The sequence below is a fragment of the Scomber japonicus genome, chromosome 7 (assembly GCF_027409825.1).
Source record: "Scomber japonicus isolate fScoJap1 chromosome 7, fScoJap1.pri, whole genome shotgun sequence".
In the NCBI taxonomy this organism is placed as follows: domain Eukaryota; kingdom Metazoa; phylum Chordata; class Actinopteri; order Scombriformes; family Scombridae; genus Scomber; species Scomber japonicus.
Genome location: NC_070584.1, coordinates 9,116,286 through 9,138,728, shown reverse-complemented (window position 1 = coordinate 9,138,728; position 22,443 = coordinate 9,116,286). Strand labels below are relative to the sequence as shown.

General features: G+C 40.4%; 1 protein-coding gene across 1 annotated transcript in view; it reads left to right on the top strand.

Annotated features, from left to right (window-relative positions):
• The window catches only part of shroom2a (shroom family member 2a), a 30,542-nt gene that overhangs the window by 2,112 nt on the left and 5,987 nt on the right, over window positions 1-22,443 (top strand). The window contains exons 2-5 of the mRNA XM_053322575.1: window positions 6,427-6,575; window positions 16,204-16,326; window positions 16,725-19,161; window positions 19,624-19,709. Of these exons, the coding sequence (XP_053178550.1) occupies window positions 6,427-6,575; window positions 16,204-16,326; window positions 16,725-19,161; window positions 19,624-19,709 (2,795 nt within the window). The remainder of the gene's footprint in view (window positions 1-6,426; window positions 6,576-16,203; window positions 16,327-16,724; window positions 19,162-19,623; window positions 19,710-22,443) is intronic.

The window sequence follows — 22,443 nt, the reverse complement described above, 5'->3', positions numbered from 1 at the left end:
TGTGCCTTGTTATGCCAAAACCTATTAGATTTAAACTGCGCTCAGGCTCGTTTTGGTAATTCACTTTGTTTGATGGTCATTTTCATTGCTTCCACCTTTGCCTTCTGTGGGGAAAAGTTTTGATGGTGGAAAAAAAATAAAGCCAGCTTTTGGTTCCACAGACACATTTCAGTCAATATCAGTGAAGTACTGTGGTTTGGTTCCCAGCTCAAGGTAACTAAACCTCACCACAAACACCAAGTACAATGTAAATTGTGCCATACTCAAGTGTTTAACAGACTATTTGATATTCATAGGGTTTGTGATTGGAACTTTCTATCTGGTGCTTTGAACCAAATGCTAAGTTTAGCATGCTAATTTGCACACAATGACAATGCTGATGTTTAGCAGGTATCATTTTTCCTTTGTTCACCATAATAGTGCTAGCATGTTCATTTTGACTAATTAGTGCTAAACACAAATTGACATGTTCATGTTGACCTGATAATGGCGCTAGTTAGAAAGAAAAAGGATGACCAAATATATTCTGATTTGTCTTGATGGGATGGATGAATGTCTGCACCAAATTCCAGAGCAATTGATCCAAAAGTTGGTGAGACATTTCACAAATATCAGCCTACTGGCGAAACTAGAGGAAAAGATCTGTAGGATTCATCCTCTGTGGACAATAAATGTCTGAAATATCACAACAACTACTGGATTGATTATCATGGCTTTTCTACAGTCTGAATTGGCGGGGGCCCTCTCAACACACCAATAATTATTGATTTCATATAATAATATGATCATACATTTACAACACCCAAATTGAACATATGGCAGTATATAAAATAATAATAAAAAATATCACTTAAAAACAAATACACTGTTAATAATCAAGGTAAGAAGGACAAACATTGACAGTGAAAAGAAAATGGTAGTAAATAGACCAAATGAATAAAAGATAAAAATAACAGTACTGTGAGGAACATAGAACAGTGTACAGCACACATTCCTCACAACAGATGAGTGATTTTCACCATCACTTTGCACTTTAATGCCTTTTCAATGTCCCCATTTTTAAGAAATTCCAAAAACATCTCCCAGACATTGTAAAACTTAGAGGCATGCTTCCTAACTATACAAAGGAGTTTGTATGACCCAAACTTGAAGTTTTTTTTAAACAGTGGTGAAAAGAGGGACAACTAACATTCTCCAACATGGATACGGACATGACTCAACCATTTGCTTTCTCAATTAAATAGAGAACAATTGTATAAATTCTCAGTAAACACAGTTTAGGACTTAGAAGTATTGGAGAAGAGGTACTTTAACAGATGTAGTGTTTCACGGAACTCTCCCTTTCACCATTATATTATATTTTTGAGTAACACACCCGTTGCTGAAACCTTTTTTTGGGGAAAATATCTCCAGTGTGGACATTGGAGGCTGTTGCTCTGAATTCTTTCCGTGTGCTAGAATAAAACATCTAAGTTGTAAATACTTGAAGTAATGTTTCTGTGGCACATTGTACTTGCTTTCAGCTCATCAGATCGTTGTCCTCATAAAAATTCAGTATTTTAATTATCCCCATAACCATGTTTTAAATCCCATGTCATTTTGAGCCGGGTGTTCATTGCCCCAAATTGGTGATTAAACAAGATAAACAACCGGGGAGTCACCCAGATATTTATCTACTTGATGCCAGACAACAAAAGTGTTTTTCACAGAAGGATTAACTATGTTTTTTCATTTCTAAAAAGCTACTCAGCACCAAACCCCTCAAGGACAACAATTCAGTTTGTAAGCAGGGCAGATCAACCTCTCTAGAAAACCAAAACATTTCAGCCCTCAACCGGGCAGCCCAGATGTACCACTGTAAATTTGGTTGTTCTAACCCTCCCTCATCGTAAGGTAAATACATAAGAGAGGCTAAATCTTGGCTTCCTGTTATTCCAAATAAAATAGGAAAGCAGCTCTTTGACTTTTGGGGAAAACAAAGGACAAGGAGCCAAAACATATAACACATATAAAAATGTAGTTCATATATTCATCTTAATCATTCTGCATTTAAAAATATTCTTCCCATCATAGACAAAGGCATTGATGTCCGTCTTGTGAATTAAAATACAATTTAATTATTTAATTCTGCTTAAATTCCATAGATTCCTCGAAGGAACTCAGCGTCCAGGCTAACGTGGTTTACTACAACCAAATGTTGTAATTTACTGCAAGAACTTTGCAGAAAGACAGATGCTTAAAACATCTGCCTGTCGTACAGAGACAGATGCCTCTTTAACTAAAAGCTCAAAAAGCTACAAGCGGAGCTAAAGGTCAACTTTGGGTGAATTTGTTTATGTGGTTGCTGGTGGCTTGTCAAAGTGGAATGAAACACTCTCAATGATGTGTGTGAAGGCAGCCCCTAAAACCATACATGAGGTCTGAGTTCAGTGCCCTGTCAGCACACTGCACCACACATCTGTCAGCAGAAAAGACACATTCCTTACCCCCATCACCACCACATCCTTCCCTTCATGTCCCATGGAGAGACATAGGGCTATTTTTGAGGATACTCAGGCATCCAGGATGGCTGTAGCTTGACTGATTACGGCCTAGAGGAAGATGGTAAACAAAGGACACGGTATGGCTCATGCTGATTGGGCTGCCATGGTGAAAAATGTTTGGAAAAGCAGTAAGAAGCTCCTGTCTTGATGTTGTGCAAACGTTGTTTTTACATAACCATTTTGTTTTACTTAATGCTGCCATTACACTCTATTTGTTGATATAATTTACATTCTTTTTGTTTTCTTTTCTTTTTTTACTGTGGAGGCATATTTCCTGTTAAATTTCTCTGAATAAAAGCCAGGCAGCTGTGTAGCCGTGGGCCCTCCAACAGATGTCTCAGCATGTTGTTGTTATTGATGTTGAAGACATAATTCTTGTATGCACTGTATATGCAACACAATTAGTTATCTCATCAGATCTACATAAATGTGCTGAAACCTAGTTTTGCCCTCAGTTTTATCCTCCGCCGGGTTCCGCTGAATAACTGACGACTTCCTCTGATTCTTTAGTTGTAGCTGCAGTTCACCGTTCCTGCCTGCTTAGTCTCTACTACAACTAAGAATTTGCACAGCAGACCAATATGGTCCCAAACACTGTATAATCAATTATATTCTGCTGTTACGTCACAAATACCTCAAGTAAAAAGCTTTTAAATATCATTAAAGGTCAGCTATGTACCCTCCAGCTTTGCAACCATTCCAAAAATGTAGCAGAGAAGAGTTTTTTAAACAGTGAAACTTAATAGAAATTATCCCATCTCTCAGAGTCAAACCGAGGTTTACAGTTTACACATGAACACAGTGTATATTTTTCTTTTTTGTCAACAAACCCCATGAGTTAGTCCTGCTGCCGTAAATACTCACAGGAGCATCAAATGTGAATTCATCCGCAACTGAAAATAGTCCCTAGTAAATGAACTATTTGTTTCTGTTTGAGTAGTGTTTGCTAAACACTACAGCGGCCTGCTGTTTTGGGAAATTACAGAGCCTTTTTCTTAGAAATTAAAGTATGTATTTATGACTCATTAAAAAAAAAAAAAAAAAAAAAAAAAAAAAGCGATTTACTTCTTCATTACGAAACAGGCTTGGCTCAGAGACCCCAGTTAGGGTAGGAAAGTGAGAAAGTACTGAGAGACAGTGTAACACAGTGTTGGCTTTGGTCTTTTCATGGGAATTATTGACAATGAAAGAAATATATATGTACATATACAAAAGCTCCAGACTGACCCTTTAATACAGTTTGCTACCTCTGACATCTCTATCTACAATCCTACCTTTTTAATCTAGCAAAAGCCACAATCACTAGTTTACCAATGTGAATGATAGTCAGTTAACCTAAATGTGAAGTTCATTTCATGCTCCTATTCATCCTGCTGTTAACTGGTAAGAATGGTTTCTCATTTCCAGTATAACTGGGGTGTTTTGTGTCCATTTTAGACATTGTAACCTACACTAAGTATCTGTGAGTGATTCAGTCTCTCTTAAAAAATACACTACCATATCTGGATGATCTCAGGAATCTAGCCAGCTATCATAAAAATCCTCAGTCTGCCCTGCCTTAACCTTGCCTTAAAATCGGTATTATAGAAAAATGAAAAGAGGGTATGATTAGTGCTATCTGGGCTCTGGTTTTCTGCTGAGGATAAAGGCCATATAAGACGTAATGGTCTGTAAATGTACACATACCTCTGTGGTTGAGTCATGCAGCCCCCTCTCACAGGTTTGAGTGGAGAACTGATTATCAGCTGCAGTGCTTGGCTTTTGTGTGTTAATGTGCCAACTGCCAAGCACATTCTCACTGCTTTTCTTTCCACAGTGAGCCGGGCTATCTTGCACCTCTCGTGTCTGACTATCTTCAGCAGTGCGAGGACAGCATTGACCTTTTACGTACGGTATACCTGACACTTCAGGGACCTTCGCTCGAAGCTGTCGTTCTGTCAGTTTAATATCTTATATCGTGAGTCGACACTTTAGTTGGCGGGTCGTCTCCAGAGATACGCCAACACTAGCTGTTGCTGACATCAGTCCACTGTACGCAGTTCACTGTACCTCCCTTTGACAGATGTGTTATTTCAGGTGTCTGCCCTCAGACAAACAGTACAGTTTGTTTTCACATCATGCCACTGGCTTGGACAGCAGCTTTTTGAAGTATTTTTATAGCCTTTGAGCCCTGTCTTTAGAAACTGGCCTACCTGCTGTTAACTTTGATAAACACTGTGTTTCTTTTGTCACTGTTACCCTATAAAATCTGCGAGGAACGTCAACAAGCGAATCTTGGCTTTATGGTGCATTTTTCGCACGTCTTAAGCATTTTTCTTTTAGACGTGCCCTTTGGTTTCGCTAAGTTTACTGCCATATAATTACACTATACAGTTCCTTTTTTTTCATATTAGGCTGTCGAAATCTAGAATCTATCACTCATACACACTCATAAGTTTGCAAAATGTAAACAGGGTTCAGCCATCATTAATGTTAATAACTGCAGCTGTGCTTTGACATATTAAAATATCTGCTGTAAAGATTATCTGTTGAATAGGTTTATGATGATGAGCATTTCGTTAAGTAATTAAAACATCATTTCTTTCATGTAGATGAAATGTGTAAATTTTTTATTTCGTCATCTCTTCAATAAACACAAGAAATTATTACATTTAAGCTTTTTACTCACGTGTATAGATATAAAACAAGAATCTCATCCCTAATCTACAATCTTTTATTTTGAAAATTGAAATGATTTGTTCATTGATCGATTAGTTTAAAAAATGCCAGATATTCTCTTGCTCCAACTTCTCAAAAACAATTCAGAGACACCACCTTTGACTGTTGTGATGGTCATTTTTCACAATTACGTGACATTTTATCGACTAAAATGTTGTTTGTTAAAGTTAGTACAAGGAACTTTCATTTTGCTTTGATTTTAGTGACCCCTGTGGACAAAATTGGTAGTGTTTCCCCGGAATGAAGACTGCAACACCATCTCATATTGCAAAGATCTTGGCATATTTGTTTCTGGAAACAAGTGAAAGACACTCATTTTGAAAAACTATTTTTCTTTTTTATACTGCTGTTTGCAAGATGTGTAGCTATGAGGTATCTGTTTGTCTTTTGTAAGATTAATAATTGTAATATAACAATGTTGAAACAAAGTCAACTTTGTCTTAGTACCTTGCTCTTTTTATTCATTGTTCGTGTTCTCTCTCTTTTTTACTCATCTTTTTAAAAATGTGTTGGGGAGCCAACTAACTTTTAAGGTTGTCAAACAAAGACAAATGTCCTCCCCCTGTCCTCACCTCACCTTATTATCGTTGTACTCCGTCATGCTACATTGCTACAAGTAATGTAAGCAACTGGTTAAGTGCTGAGAAGCACTAAGTAGCGCCAAGGTAAGGTTATATGAGGTTATTTATTCCCTTTCACAACACTGTGGAGGGACCCAGTGATGTAATCTCGTTTCTATTGAATTCACACACCTGCCCCACAGGGCGCACACAAGTATGTCATCCTCCTTTCTTGTTAATTTTATACAGAAATCAGTGCTGGTGTGTTTGGACTTGGCAAAGCTATTAAGTGAAAAGTTTCTACAGTGTCAACAGGCCAAATTTGTTTGGATCAAACGGAAGCTTTTAAGTATGAACTCTATGCAAAACACAAAAAAGTGAGCTCATGTTAGCTACTGGTCATCTAGCATGTTATTTCCTAAGTTTATTCTTCTGTAGCTCTACCTAAGTTGTATGCAGAGGCCTGATATATTATAGTGATGGAAACAGGTTGTATGGAGGAAGTGTCGAGATAAAACAAGAACTAGTACCAATATATGTCACTTGCTCTCTGTAAAATGGTGTATTTAACTCTCTGTTTTCCATCTGCTCTGTTTATTCTCCAGGTCGAGGAGGGCAGCAAGGCGGCAGCTGTGAGTCTCCAGGTGGGAGACGAGCTTGTCAACATCAACGAGATTCCCCTGAGTGGCTACAGACAGGAGGCAATCTGCCTAGTGAAAGGCTCCCACAAGACCCTCAGTCTGGTGGTGAAAAGGTACCTAACTAATTCACTGTCCCCTCCCTCTCCTCCTTCATCTGCTGCTGTCACAGGTGCACCTCCCCCTCCCTTACCCTAACAAGTCACCATGGTAACCTCTCCAACAAACCAAGGTGACGGAGGAGGAGTGGAGGTAGAGGATCCTAGCCCTTGCAGCTGTTTGTCTGCAGACTAGCTGACACTTTCTGGGATTTGTAGCTATCACGGGGAAGTTCTCGGTAGCTGGATGGTCCTGTTTTGCCAGGTTGTTCTGGGTTGCAGTCAGCAGGAGTTCATGCTTTGTCATATAGTTGTTTTAGGATGATGAAGTTGAAGGAAAGAAGAAACGTTGTGGGTGACATCATTCACCCAATTATAGAACCCACCCAGGCATGTGTGGGAACATTAAGCAAAGGGAAGTTATGATGCAAATGTCGTGATTTGACACTGAGATTTTTTTTTTAATCCGCTCAGAAAACCACCTCGTCAGTTGGTGTGACTGCCTTTGTGATAAGACATGTCTAGTTTGCATTGTTCTCTCTGCTCACACCACACATGTCACTGTTTGTTAATGACCAAAGAACACGCTGTTGATGAACAGTAAACCCATTGGAAGTGCTTACATTCACTCTTTTTGTCCTTAGCTAATCCTTGTGACTTATTGACTCTGTTGTATTGTTTGGTATTCATATCTTGTTTAACTGATGAATCATTTGTGAACTGAGTCCTGGAGGCCTTCCTACAAATGGCCTTGCTGTGTGTGAAACACCGGACTCATTGTCTCTCTTTGCCTTTCTTTCTGTATTGTATCATATCATAACGTAATCCCTGAACAAATCCTACCGTACAAGGAAGTCCTTTCACCATTTATCTTTCCAAAAGGACGTGGCATGGAGTCTCACTCATTGTCTTTTATTCTCAATAGACATGTCTGTTACAGGATCTAAATACAAGGAGGCACTACTGTCTGTAACAATATTAGATGAAATGTAATTCAAACTCATAAACTTGTGTATAGTTTACTTTTACAGACATAAAAGCTCTGAAATCATATTTTATCAATCAGTTACTATGAGAGCGATGGGGTCCAAGATAAACACTCAATTTTCCTGCGAAGTTAGAATGATTTTGTTTGTTTCACATGAGAGATTTCAGTATTTGTGTTTCTGTGAGGACCCACATTGGAAAAATGTGATGTCATGCACCACTGCGCACCAATCGTGATTCAGCAAGCACTTGAATCACAATCTGATGACTGTTGTGTGGTTGTTTGCTCATGTTGCCGGACACTATCGATCAAACAACCGCAACCACATGGTCCAGATTAAGCAGATTAGCGTTTTTCAATGTAAAATTCTTGAAACTTCAGAATATGTTATTTTCCTGTCTTTGAATCAGATTGTTGTTCATTTATACACAACATCTTAATGTTCTAGAAAATACTTCGTTTTTAGTGGCTTTGAACCAAGTAATGAGAATTTACTTTCTCTCAGCAGTTAGCGTTTTTAGCCACATAATATGACGTCTTTCCAAGGGTGTGGTACGGTTACAAGAGAGATATTAAATCTTCGCTTTTTATTGGTTTGTTCAGAAGTGGGCATGAATTAATGAAACCTCAGCTGCATTCTTTTGAAATGTAAAAGTTTTTGCCACCACAGATGTGATACTGCTCTGCTAGCTGCTACGACACACTAGATAACGTCAACTGGAAGGAAGACAAAAGAGAGGCAAACACTCAAAAACTCGCTCAGCTTCTTCTGAGTTACCAGTTAATCAAATATGCTGCTGCAAGTTTTTCATGTCTGATTACATGATGGATGTCAAAAGAGAAATAAGAAGCAAATCAACTGAAAAATAACCCACAAAAAGTACAGATATTAGTAAATCATGTATCATGGCTTCTTAGTTGCCTGGAGAAGTGTCTCTTTTCATGTGGTTGCAACACTTGTTTTCCCACTTGAAACAAGGTGTGTGTTAACACAGAGTTAATACCGGGCAGATTAAACTACAGAAGAGCAGGAGGCCTAACTGAAGGATCTGGTTATTGTCTTTTCAGTGTGCTTATTGTGATTGTAAATGGAAAAAAGATGTTTCCTTACAAGGACAAGTCTTATTGTTCATATTGTGTTTTAGACAGGCTTTGGATCCCGTGGGAGTCTCAGTTCCTTCCTACTCCTCGTGTTCATGTTAAAGAATTCACTTTGTTCTCAATGTCTCAAATAGCATCTCCAGTCAGTCATTTTCCGAGGCCACAATAACAAGTCTGCGTCTGATTTAGAATATAGACGGATGATAGTTGTTCATTACAGAACCTCAAAGCTTCAACTCCAGTCCCACTTTGTGTTGTTTTGATCCACAATGCTGTGTGCACGTTGCGAAGATAACGAGCACTGAGGTTTGCAAGTGTATCACAGTTTAGCATTCCACATCTACCCACATGTCTACCCTTCATGTTTGTATGTAGCTTCATCTGTGCCCAGGCATGTAGGTGTGAGCCTGCACATTTCTTTTTTATCTCAGGGATAATGCTGGATAGTCGATAGAGGATCAGGAAGCTGTCAGAACCTGCTCCTGTGTACAGGTGTGGCCTCTGAACACACTGCAGAAAGGAGGAGCTTGGTTTTAACGAGTCATGTTTTTTTTGCATGCAGTGACTAATGTGAGATTGTTGGCATAACGTCATTTGACAGAGGGGTGTGACTGGAAAGGGGGAGTTGCTTGTCACACAGAGGGACACACAGGTGAGGTTATCTGTGGGAAAGTGTTTCGTCGTCTTCGCACATGCCCCAACAGAACCGTTCTGCACTGGATATCTAAAATTTTGCTTTTACATTCTTTCGACTTATTTCACAAACAAAATCAGGGTGTGAGCTACCGTACAGCCTAATTGCACGTTTCATTCAGAATTTGTTTAAAGCTTGCCAACACTAACTACTGCATATACTCAAACACTATAATTGTGCCACACCAACACATCGCATTTGTACTGTATGTACTCCAGATCGGCATTGTTACGGTTTGTGAACTGTAAAATCCAAACACTGTAATTTGGTTTAAATGTAGCATATTGAAAGTTCACTTTGAAAGAGAACATTTCACTGTTATATGGACAAGCCTTGTTTTCAAAGCAGCTTTTTCCACAAGATGTTCACTGAATGTAGTTTTTACTCTCCATAAGGACCCCAACAGTCTGGCCTGCCTTTCTTTGCCTTTAATCAGTTTGCTGTACATCCATCCGGTTGCATGGAGAATCATTAAACTTTACAACATGAAGCTTGAAGTTTATTGTGGCATTTGGTTTCCCCCTTCTGGCATTGTTACAGAAGTACCACAGACGTTAAATCTGCTGTTTTTTTACACTTGAAGAAGAAGTTGTCTAGTGTATCAGCTGCCCTCTGTTTCGTCAGTCAGTGTTCTTGGCATCAAATATGCTGATTAAGAAGACGTTTCCAACATCCCTATACGTGTTTGTGTCTATTTTGGATGAGTTAGGCCTGTACAGAGGTTTGGTGCACAATCCAATTATACCCGGAAAAGCTTATTGGCCTAACTTAGAGTGTAAGCGTTCGGTAGGGGGTTGCAGTGTAGTGGCTTACATCCACCGGTCTTTGTTTTTCTAAATAAGCCCGTGTAGTATGTTTGGAATGCCGAGCACTGAATTCTCATCGTAAGTAGATTTCTTAAAATTGTTTGGGTCTCAGCAGAGGAAATCATAGTTTAGAGATTTTCAGTGTAGCCCGTTCTTAACTACTGCACCCCTCGGATTCTTTTTGGTTTGTTCCGCCACCAAGGTGAGTTGACAGTCAGAGATGTCACTAGTTTAACAGGAAGAAGGTTTTAGTTATTTTTTTAAACCATACAATCCAATCCAAGAAAAATACTTTGCTTTGCTTCTTTCTTTTTGGTGCATGACATGAAGAAATATGAGTTCTTGATAAACATTTGATGAGGTATGTATGTGAATCTGGAAGACATTCAAACATTCAGCATTTCTAGGAGCTTCAGGTTTTTGCTTTGTCATTATTTTGAACTGTACAGTGACATTTTGCCTTTTGGGCCAGACTTTGTGTATGTGTGTAGTTCGAAGTAGTCTTAACATTGTCACTAAATGTTTTTAATGATGTTTTTTTACAAAGTCTGTCTCTTATCTTGTCCAACATGTGAAATATTGAGTCCTCACAAGACTTGGGGAAATACAATCAGATTGTGTAATTGCATAAACATTAGCAGTAATTTCTCACACCTTGACATCTCTGCACATATTTACTTCCAATGTTATGTTATACATGACACTTTTATAGATGAGTCATTGCAGTCCACAGTAAGTCATTGTGAGTGAGTACAGTTAATCCCTACACTGTCTGTCGTTGCTTCATTTACTTAATGTTGTCTTCTACTCTTCAGCTGCGTCAGTTAACAGAGAAGCCAAGCTGCTTGATTTAAGTTATAAACAGGTTGTTGGTTAATTTAATACCTGCATTCTGACCCGTACATCTCGAGCTGTAACAACGGACTTTGTTATAGTGATGGTTTTCAGAGCCTCAGCCTCAGACAAAGGTTTTCCAGGTGTTTCTGTGGGTCAGAGCAGGCTCCCAGTGACTTGACAGCTGGTATGCCACTCATCCCAGGAATGTGCTGGTCATTACATGCTGCTCACGGTTCACCTCTCTCACCCGAAACATGACTGGTTTGATTGTAGGGTCTGCTGAAGAAGGCCTTTGTCAAACCCTCAGGCACCGACTGAATCCACCCGCTCACCTGCAAGTCCAGGTTTGGGTGCATACAGCCATCCGTATGTTTCTGTACAGTTATACTGGATGTGATGCTGTACTTTATCATGTGTTATTGGCATGTTTTGTGAAGGGAACTTACTTGACAGACAGGTTGTTATCACAGTTATCCCTAATTTTATCTTCTGGAAATGTTATACAAGTTAATACTCAATTCTTTGTTTCAAAAACATATTGTTGTCACTTTTATGAGTTTTACTAGAGGAATCACCCAGGTCACATTTAAGATTCATGTGTTATGAGTGTTATTAGATTAAAAAACCTCAACACAAAACAGAAAATCATGCATTTGCTGAACCTCGCAATGAAAACCCTCATTTGAATTGTATGCTTGATTGCTTCCCTCACAATAGATTACTGTGGATTTTATTGCCGTCCTATCAGCTTTAGGTTGCAACCATTCTTTGCTAATCTGCTTGCCTGTCACCAGACCTCTCGCTGGTGTGCCAGAGCACGTTTTAATAAGAAACACTTGTTGGTCACTCAAGAAAGTGTATTTTTCCTCTGTGACGCCATGTAAGATGGTCATTATCCAACGTTAAGACAGCTATAACTATCTGTACTATCCTCCTGTTGAAAGGAAATGCTCAGTCAGTTTCGCAAATAAAATAAAAACCCCAAAAAGAACAGTTTGGATAATTGTGAGATTATTTTTTATTAGAAAGGACTTGCATTTATTTACATTGGAGTACTTGTTTCAAACTGCACTTGCATTGTAAATAATTTCCTATACAGAAACAGATCCTATTAAATATAATTAGTTGTATGAGAGCATTTTAGTCCAGAAGAGGACAGTATCAAAAACTGTTTTTATTAAGAAGTTAGCCAAGGATTTGGACAGAACAACCAGCCTGTACCCTAAAATCTTCAGCTTTGTTGATAACAAAAGAACATCTTTAAAGCGGGTTTGAAAGAGAGATTATTTAGAGATATTTTTATATACATGTTATGTAATAGTTATCAAATAAACAATACTAATCTGCTATAGGGAGATATAGCCTGTGAATTCTATTTTAAAAATGTATTATTTTCAATGCATCGTACCAAAGGAGTGAAAATTAGCTGGCAAATATTTAGATTTTCAGTAATAGTTATTAAAGTGCATTGTCCTTGTAAAAATTAAATCAATCAATAAATGGATCCATCTTAGTACACATCAGCATTATGCATAGCAAAATGACTACACATCAATAATTTTTGCTCAATAAAATAACACTACAATTAGAAAGCAGTGAATGAATGACCTATAATATACTGTCTATGAATCAGAAATAGTGTAATTAAGTATGGTGCCACTGTGCCATAATCCTTTAAATCCAACCTTTAAATATACTCTAAATATTACAAATGAGTGACGGATCTTAAATTAAAAAATGTTAGTGTGGCATTTTAACCTCAGTGAAACTAATGTAAATATAAACAGTATAAATGTTAAATATTTACCAGTTCTTTAAGTTCATGCATGTAAAGCAGATTAACAAGCAGAACTAACTCAAACTAAAATCTAATAACAGAATCATAACAAAATGTTCAGGAGTCAGTACTTTTCAATACTGAGTGCTATCTGTCATATGTTATTTACTTCCCTTACTGGGGCATTGTTGCATTGCTCATTACCCAAGGCTTTCAGGAAACAGGGTGCCCTCGCACCCTAGAGATCAACCTGTTGCCATAGTAATGGGAGAAATGCATGTCTGCCTCACAACAGGGGAGATGGGAAGAGAAGAGTCCGGCATTTCATCCCATCATTAGCATATTAGCCCCTTAGAGCCAATAAGACGAGGCAAGGTACGAGAATACTCCAAGGGGACTGGCTGTGACAATGGCCCTCCTCCTTCTCTGTACACTCATCCACCCCCCTTTCAGGGGTAAAACCCCAGTAATCCTGAAGGAAATCTCCCCACCAACTAATTCTGCCAGGAGAAGTTAGTTTTCGTCATGCTCATTGTGGGTTGAATTCTGTGTTTGTGAGTCGGTGTGTTTTAGCAGGTGGTGGATGAGTGGCGGAGTGAAGCGATGATGCTCAGATCTGTGCACGTCTCTTTATTTTGGCCTGTCTCTGAAGTGTCTGTGGAATGTGGTGCCTGACCAGCACACGGGTACAATTGGTCTCACTCTGTTGTCCAAACTGAGCTCCAGTCTGATATTATTGTGTAGGTCTTTCGGATTTCACATATTCTGCTTTGTGTCCATTTTGAATTCCTTCATCCAGATGTTTGGTGAGTCGAAATTAACTTTGTTTTATTTACTTTTTGTGTTTTTGAAGGCCGTTGTACCTGCAGCTTTTTGTATTTAACATATTGGGGTTTCCGGTGCTCGGGTTTTATGACCCTAATACTCTGTTATTGCTTTTATTGTTTTTGTCTCATCATTCAGCATGAGGTCATGCATCATTTAGGTTAAGCCATGATCAGATAGACTTAGCTTTTCAAAACCAAATGCAAATTAATTTTTGAGAGAAAAGGGTTAATAGTTAAAGCCAAATTATCTGTGAATGTTCTTCTCAGCACTACAGCTGTAAGATATCATTAACCACAATAGGTGATGAGTTTGTCTGGAAGTGTAACATGTTCTCTGTTTGGTTTTAGTATGCATATGTGAGCTGTTTATTTTTGAATGTGGACTCTTTGGTACCGGACACAAGTGAGATGGGGCTCCAAACCGATCACCCTGAAAACAGTCTCTCCCCCGCCCCCATTCCAGCCAACTGATTCACTTTCCGAGCATATCTGTGCCGGCCCAGCTGTAGCCCTGACGATAGGCCTAATAAAACCAGCTTCATTTGCATACCAATAGCAGGCGCCATGTGTGGCTAGCTCCTAGTGCCCCAGAAACATGGACTCTGAGGAGACAAGGAAGACTGAGCTTCATGTTGGCTTTTCTTTGTCCTCTAAATAGGCCTTAACTCTAATCCACAATTCATTTTTTCCTAGAAGTGTCCCACTTTATTGAGATTAACCAAATCCCTCCATCTAAAAACTATAAAAATCTATAAAATGAGTTTAAATATAAGAGTCACTCATTTCACCCAGCAGTTAGTTTTTAGGGATAAGTCTCGATCTGAAGGAAGCTGTTGTTTGGACCTCTTGTCATCAGATCATTGAAAGCCTTTAGACAAGGTGACTGAGGGGGTAGGACCTCTTGACCTCCGGACTTTGTAGGGCCGTCCTGAGTCCAATGAGAGTGAAAGCTTTGTCTAAAATTCTTGACCATTTTAACACCAATGTTTCACGGTCCCCTCTCAGTAAATCTAGTTACCTGCAGCTAAAAGAGTTTGGAAGCTGATGCATAAAAATCATTATATAAACTCATTCTAAACACTGGCCTTGAATTAGTTTGGTGGCATGTTTCATACAAGCAGTGAAATTACCACTTGTTTTCCTCCTTTGTAATCATTTTAAAATCATACACACAAAACTACATAATGAATATGTCTTCAGCTGTAACTACAGAGTACTACCAAAAGTCCCTTGTTCCTGTCAAACGTTGACAGGTTTGGACCTCATCTCATTGAGGATCGAATTGCTGTCTGGTAGGCAGACGACAGCTTGGATTGAGGGGTGAGGTGGCTGATCTGATTGTGTAAGAGATTCTCTATTCTCTAAGCCCCCCCGCCCCATGCTGAGCTTGTGTTCCCCTTGGGACCATATGGCAAAGTCTGAGCGCAACCAGCTCACCTCAGCAATGTCCTGTTCAAATAATGAGCCTGATGAGAGACAAGTAAAACTGTGTGTGTTTCATTGGTGTCATCAGCTGTGATGCAGGTCCATCATATGGGGAGTTTTCATATTACTACATGAAACTCAAAACTATGTGACAGCATGAGCATGTAGTAGTTTGTCCAGGAGAGGGAGCTATAACACCATTCATCAACAGCCATTTACAGTCCTGTAGACTACACATTACTGTCTAGTGAATTAGAAGCAGTCTGTTGTAACTTAGCTGGATTGGAAATTTAGGAAACCTTTGTTCTAGTGACCTCTTGCAACCAACGCACTCACTTTTCTGCAATGTCGTAGTGAAGCACAACCTTTCAAAAGTCGGCACAGACTAAGTCTAAATGTAACAGTTGGTGGTGTTTGTCTGTTATCAACTGAGTCCAGTGTATTGTGGGTGAGCTCTTAGTGTGTTTGTTCCTCCCCCTGCTGCCTAGGAATATGAAAATGGTGGATATTGTAGCTCAGAAAATGCCCTCAGAGAATGACGTGCATGTGGCCAGAAGCTTTCTTACGAAGATTTTGCGAAGTTCCATGAGGTACGGTTCTGTGGCTTCATCGTAATCAGTAGTGTCTATCCCCTATCTTTCCTTTCCTCCCTTCCCTGCTGTGCCCATAGTCACATTAATCATTTGTCAAGTGACGATATCATTCATTACTCTCACTATCCTTCTCCTGTGGTTTATTACCTGCCTTCAGCATGCCTGTTCAGAGTGTCATGTGGTTCACTTCATTAGATAAATGAGATCTCTTTCATGTGTACAGCATGCAACACAATGTCTGTCCATGACATGTATATCCAAGTTTTATGTTTGTATTGATAAGGAATTTAAATTGTGTTCATTTTATGGTGATATGTTGTATCTCTACCGTTTCCTGACATGCATTACAGAAAGAACCGCTTTAAAGGGTATGTTCGTATGCATAATTAACAACTGTACCTTTGTGATGAAGAAGAGAAGCAAATTAAGTTTTTAAAAGTTTTTATTTGATATGTCGCATCACTGTCTTGATGGACGTGCAGTAGATTGACGAACAAGCACCAACTCTCAGTTGCAGAGATTCATATGTGGAAACACATGATGTTTTCCATAAGGGGTTGGTCTCTAATCCACTGTGTGTCTTTTGCCCTCTCTGCAGGCGGAATGAACCCATAAGCAGGCCTCACTCCTGGCACTCTACCAAGTTCAACGAAAGCCAATCAGAGACTGCCAAAACACAGTCTCCACCCACACCAGTCTGGCACACCAAATATGATGCAAGGTAACTCCGGGATCTTAAAGTTCTCTTCTTGGCTTTCAGTGTTAGATATCAAGCTCTTTTAATGAACAGTTTCTTATTATTATGCTCACAGGGGCTTTAAATTGAAATGTTCTTGAGTTGTCATTCTACAACATAATCCTTTCCCTAAAAATCCAAAGTCTTGTTTTCTTGTGAGCTGAAGAATAATGAGATGGCAACACCTTCTCAACATTGGCTCGTTTATAAAAATAGAATCATAAATTGCAAGAAGTGGATTCATGAAACTCAGCAGAATGAGAGCCCATAATTCATAACTTGATAAACCACAGCGATCTTTAAAACAGCAGTCTACCTTTTGCTTAAGAAAAACGGGTTTTTGTTTGTATTTTCACACTTTGTCCCTTGGCTTCAACCTCCAGCTCATCTTCAACTGATCTCTCCTCTGGCTGGGAGCAAACAAACCTGCGCCGAGTGTCTGACCAGTTCAGCTCTCTTGGCAGCATGGACAGCCTAGAACATGTATCACACCCATACCCTGCCGGTCAGCTGTCACCTGCCAAGTCCAACAACAGTATGGAGCACCTTGGAGGGGGGAAGCGAGACTCTGCCTACAGCTCCTTCTCCACCAGCTCTGGCACACCAGACTACACCCTCTCAAAGAGCAACGCTGCCTCAACAGAGAACATGCTCTATAAAGTCAATCAGTGGGACGCAGGAGGAAAGCACAACGGCAGAAACAGCCAGAGTTTGATTGAGGGAGTCAAACAGGATGATAGACTCACCTACTTTCAGATGCCAGGAGGCTGCGAGGGTCCACAGACTGATGACCAGGCCGGTTCCCGCCATTCCACTTCAAGTAGGACCAGCTGTGGACCTGTTTGGCATGTTCCTGAAAAAAAGAAGACCACGTCCCCATCTCCTCCCCCTCCTCTCCCACCTGCGCGCAGTGACAGTTTTGCTGCAACCAAGGTACATGAAAGAGGGCTCATTATAGCTCACCCTGAAGGACCTAATTCAAACATCCCCTCTAAGGTTTCCAATGAAAATTGCCGCAGCCACAACCTATCCCCGAAAAATGAAAGTTTTTACACTTCATCTGATAAATCCAACCACAACCAGGTCAACTCAAACAAGCAGTACTCCCTGTCCAGCTGTGACGTTCGGCAAGGCCAGCCCTACCATCAAAGACACCATAGTGACAAAAGCACTTTTTATCCACAACCCTGGGCTACATCCGTACCAAAGCCACAGAACATAGGTGGCTATGCTTGTAGCATGCAGGAACTGCCTACTAACGGTTCTGCACAACACTTTGGTCAGAACCAGAGAAGGAACTTAAGCACCTCCCTAGCTACCGCTGCTACTGATCAAAGCACTGACAGCAGCAGTGGGCATAGCCGATACTACTGTGTCACTACATGCCAGCCCACTCAGCCAAACCCCCAGACATCAGGAAAACCAGAGGACAGGAAAAGTGCCACAGGCATAGACCTGGCACAGACTGGAAATGAGCGGAACTCACAGACAGTCACCAAAGCCAAGTATAATCTGCCCCAACATCAACAGCAGCAACACTCCTCGCATAGTAGAGACAGTAATGGATACAGCAAGCACCAAGTTACTACTGTAATAGAAACCTCTGTATCTAAAGCCAGTCCTGATGATGGAGGAAACCAGAGAGGACACAACTCACAAACTGCAGAAACTCAGTACATGAGTTATCCCCCCAGCAGACAGTCTGAACAACGGAGGTCTCTGCCACTGCAACACAGAGAAGTACCCCAAGACATCAGACACCACGGCCAAGGGAGCAGCAAGATCTGCCCCCAGGCAACCCCCATGCTCCACTCTCTATCCTTGGATGCTGCAGGTCAAGATGAAAACTCAAGAGGCTCAAACTCCAACGAGTCCCTGGAAAGCAAGCAGTTGAGACGTAGTGAACGTTTTGCCACGACATTAAGGAGCGAAATCCAGATGAGAAGAGCCAATCTGCAGAAAAGTAAAAGTGCTGCTACCCTCCCCGGTACTGAGGGTGAGACTGAAGAAGATAGGGATGCCTGGAAGTCGACTGAAAGCACCATCCCGACCTCTGCAGATAGTCCCTTCACCAACACCTACAAGGATAATCTGAAGGAGGCACAAGCGAGGGTGCTCAAGGCTACTTCTTTCAGGAGGAAAGACCTGGAGCCTGTGTTGCTGGAGCACCCTGTGGCTGAGGCCTTACCTAACTACCCTTCCTCAGCTCTTGCCCGCAAAGATATCACCCCTCTACCAACTGTGTCAGAGTCTGTAATGAGTAAATCAGGGCCTGTGGGCGGTCAAGTAACTCGCATTGGTGGCCGAAAGCGTTTTCAAGCAGAAAAGAAGGTTAGGTCCTTCTCTGAACCAGACAAAATCCATGAAGTCGGGGTAAAAGAAGATCTCCCTCGCAAAGAAAATACAAGCCTCTCACTTGAGCAACAAAAGCTCTTTAAAGACGGGAAACCAACATTCCCCAATCACATGCCCCCTCACAGCTATACCGAGAACACAGCTGAGGCCAAGGGCCGAGGTCTCGCCTCCAACAGTGAAACAGAACACACGCTGAAAGGGATCAGGAGCAGAGAGTACTCTGAGGAGCTCCAGGGAGTCCCATACTCTGCACAGAAACAGTATGTTCTGGACCAGCAGAGACTTGGCACCTTTGCTGAGTATGAGGCGAGGTGGAATATACAGAAGAAACCTCCAGAGACAAAAGCGTCAGGACGGTACCGGTCAGCTGATAACATCCTGGATCCAGGACCAGAGGAGAGAACCAAAGCCACCTGTTTCCATGAGAGATCCCAATCCTCTCCTTCAGCTGACATCTACGGGCAGGTGAGGGACAAAGTCTGATTTATCATGATCGAAACTGATTTGCACGTTACCCTTTCACATTTGAAACTTTCCCACTTAATCTGACATTTTAGTGGACAAGTGAGATGAGGTGTCTCATTGTGACTTAATTTTAGTCACTTACCGTTTGTAATTGTGTCAAACCCTCAAGGTGGCTTTACATCTTGTTAAGACAAGCACACTGGATGAAGTGAAACGAACAAAGGAAAAAGCCAAGTCAAATATTAATCCATGTTTGTTCATGATGACACACCCTCAGCTTAAGAAGGACAGGGGCAACTACCCACTGATTTTCTTGAAAACCAGGAAGCTGCAACATAGGTTGTAGAGTTATTAACAAAAAACAAGAGTTTTAGCCCCTTGAATGAGTTAGAAGCCTCTTTTCTGTACATTTGTAGATGTTCTTGCATAACGGAGGATGTGTTTGTTCTATTTTATTTACAGAAGATTCCAGTTCCTGCAGTAACGTCTGAGACAGAATATTCCCAGGCGGAGAGTAAACTTGCTGAACCACTCAACACAGCCACAGAGTGAGTAAATCTCATTTGGTGTAACTTGTAAGCACATCTGTTGCAGTGGGAAACTCTTTGTGTCCACAATAAAGTGGCATTATAACCTTTTTTGAGTAACACAATAAAGTTTTAATGAGGCAGTGTTGCAGTTGGTTAGGGGATTGTTTTTTGAGTCATCTTGAGTAATCACTGGTGTAGTAAACTGGTAATGTTATGTGTCATCAACTGAAACTAAATGCTAGTATTACAACGAAGACTATTGTATTTGACCTTTTATTATTAATAATTTTGCTCTTGCTCTCGTCTTCATTTATCTGTCAACATGTTTAGTGTAATATCTTAGTGTGTTTCTGCTCATGATCTCGATCAGTCGTGGAGGGCAGTAAGTTTGTAGAAGAACAGTGAAGTCTTTATTATCTGTCAAGGCATACCAGTGGCACTGCCTTGGCGCAGCTGTGACAACATAAGCCTTCTCTCTGGCTGCGCTTTGTGTCGTTTAGTGGAGGCTTACTTCTGTAGGCGAGGCATCTGACTATGTCTGTGACAGTGAGGAAGTGTTTCTTCAGCCCGCTACCAGAGTGTAATGGGGAGCCCGGTTCAGAGGGCCAGCCTGAAGGCATGAAAATATCGTCAATAAGATCTGTTCCTTTGCACAATAGGAATTTTATGGTAATGTAGGTTGACAAGTCCACCACTTTAGTCAGGGTTGATATATCTCTGCCACTATCAATCAAACTTCAATCAATCAAACTTTATTTGTATTGCACTTTTCATACATAATGTAACACAAAGTGAAAACAAAAGAAAACAAACAAACAAAAAAGAAACTATTGGATGAAATGCCAGAAAGGTGTGTACAAACAAATGATCACCAACAGGTCAAAATTTCTCCTCCATTAAAGTATTTGTTTGTTTGTATATGTAAAATTTAAGACTTTTCCATCATTATACCGGCCAAACATTAGCTTGCTACCATTGTCATTATGAGCATGCTAGCATGCTGACATTAGCATTTTGCTCAAAGCACTGTTGTGCCTAGAAACAACCTCACAGAGCTGCTAGCATGTCTACAGACTCTTGTTTTTTTGCAAACAATTAGATGCAAGGTAGTGTGTCTAACCAGCTAAAGGCAGACTAACTTACTATCATAACTTTTATGAGAACATGTATTTTTGTAGTTATTATTAGTGTGGCTTTGTTTGGTCACAGTGGATCAAACCTGCCTCCTTAGTAACTGTTTGTTTTGTGGGCCGGGTGAAGTGTTCATGTTTTCATGTGATCTGTTAATGATCATTCATTAACTCCTGTCTCATGAAAACAGTGAAATATAATTGTTTAATGTTAGATTCTTGAGTTGCCTGTTGTGCCAGTCCACCTCTCTTATGTATGTAAATTCATCATTTTTCCACCGTTCAGCCAACTGCATCCAAAAGCACAGTTTGTATTAAAGGGGCAATCCACCAAAAGGGGCAATCCACCAAAAGGGGCAAAAGCACAGTTTGTATTAAAGGGGCAATCCACCCCTGTTACATATGAAGTTCAGTTTACTCACTTCATGAATATTTCGGCCCAGGCGTGAGACATAAAATTTGCATTACAGGAGATGTATTTTTTTTGGAGCTTGACCCAAATTATAGACTTAAAATCGGGATATCTCGGCCTCTGCTGCTTCAACTTCAACGTCCATTCTTTTTTAATTCCATCTCTTGTGAGTCCACTAACCTTTATGAAAGTGTAACACTTAATTCCTGTAGTTCCCCTTGTAATGGGGAGTGATTCACTTTGTAATGAAGGTATTATCTGATCTATACATTGTGAGGAATTATTTCCTACTGCCAGCATTTTGAAAATTCCAAAAACATGATTCCCTGTTACTCCAGTTTTTTGTGACTCATGGAGTCTGTAACAGTGACATGGTCAAGATGACTTCATGGATTTGCAACCAGTTATTCAGGATGCTTTTTGCACTATCTAACTTTCCACAGGTGAGACTCATACACGGGTGTAGAGTATCTTGTCTTGAGCAATCTTATTGTATGAGCCCCACCATATGACACTCTTACAACAACAGCGTAGCGGATGTTATTGTTATTGAAAAGCGTGGGAGATGAGCTTAGTGAGACATGCACCACCCAGATATTGTTACTGATACAGGCGTAAAGAGATCCCAACAGGTGGCATGTGTCACAGAGAAAGCAGCAGACAGACGGCACTCGCTCACTTTTACTTCTGCTCTATGGAGACGACAGGGTTAAAGCTTCACTCAGGGTGAGTAGGAACATGAACTTGTCGCAGCTTGTAAGACTTGAGAGGTTTGAATGATGGCGTCTGTCTGTCCACGAGCCACCACGCTGTATCTTGTGACTACAGGATCAATACAATTTTGCCTTAATGTTCTCAGAGTGCTCCTAATTTAATTTGTTTCAGGGCACTCGCATGCATGGAAATGTAATCTGTGTGCATGAAACCAGGCTGAAGCAGGTCTGCATGCCTTTACCATTAACAGTCTAGGTGGTTCAGTTAATGACAGCATGCCACTGTGTCGTAAGGTTAAATTAATGCTTAAGGAGGCACAACATTGTTTTTAACTCCTTTAGTTCACCATCAGGCTTCCAGTAATGTCTGACTTTACCTACAAAGAGTTAAAACTGTAAATGCAGGAATCAGGCAGGAAAAAATGATTCGGTCTTGCTTCGGACTTGCACTGGAGGATTATTTATTCCTCTATGCAGACTTGTGGGAACTGAAATAT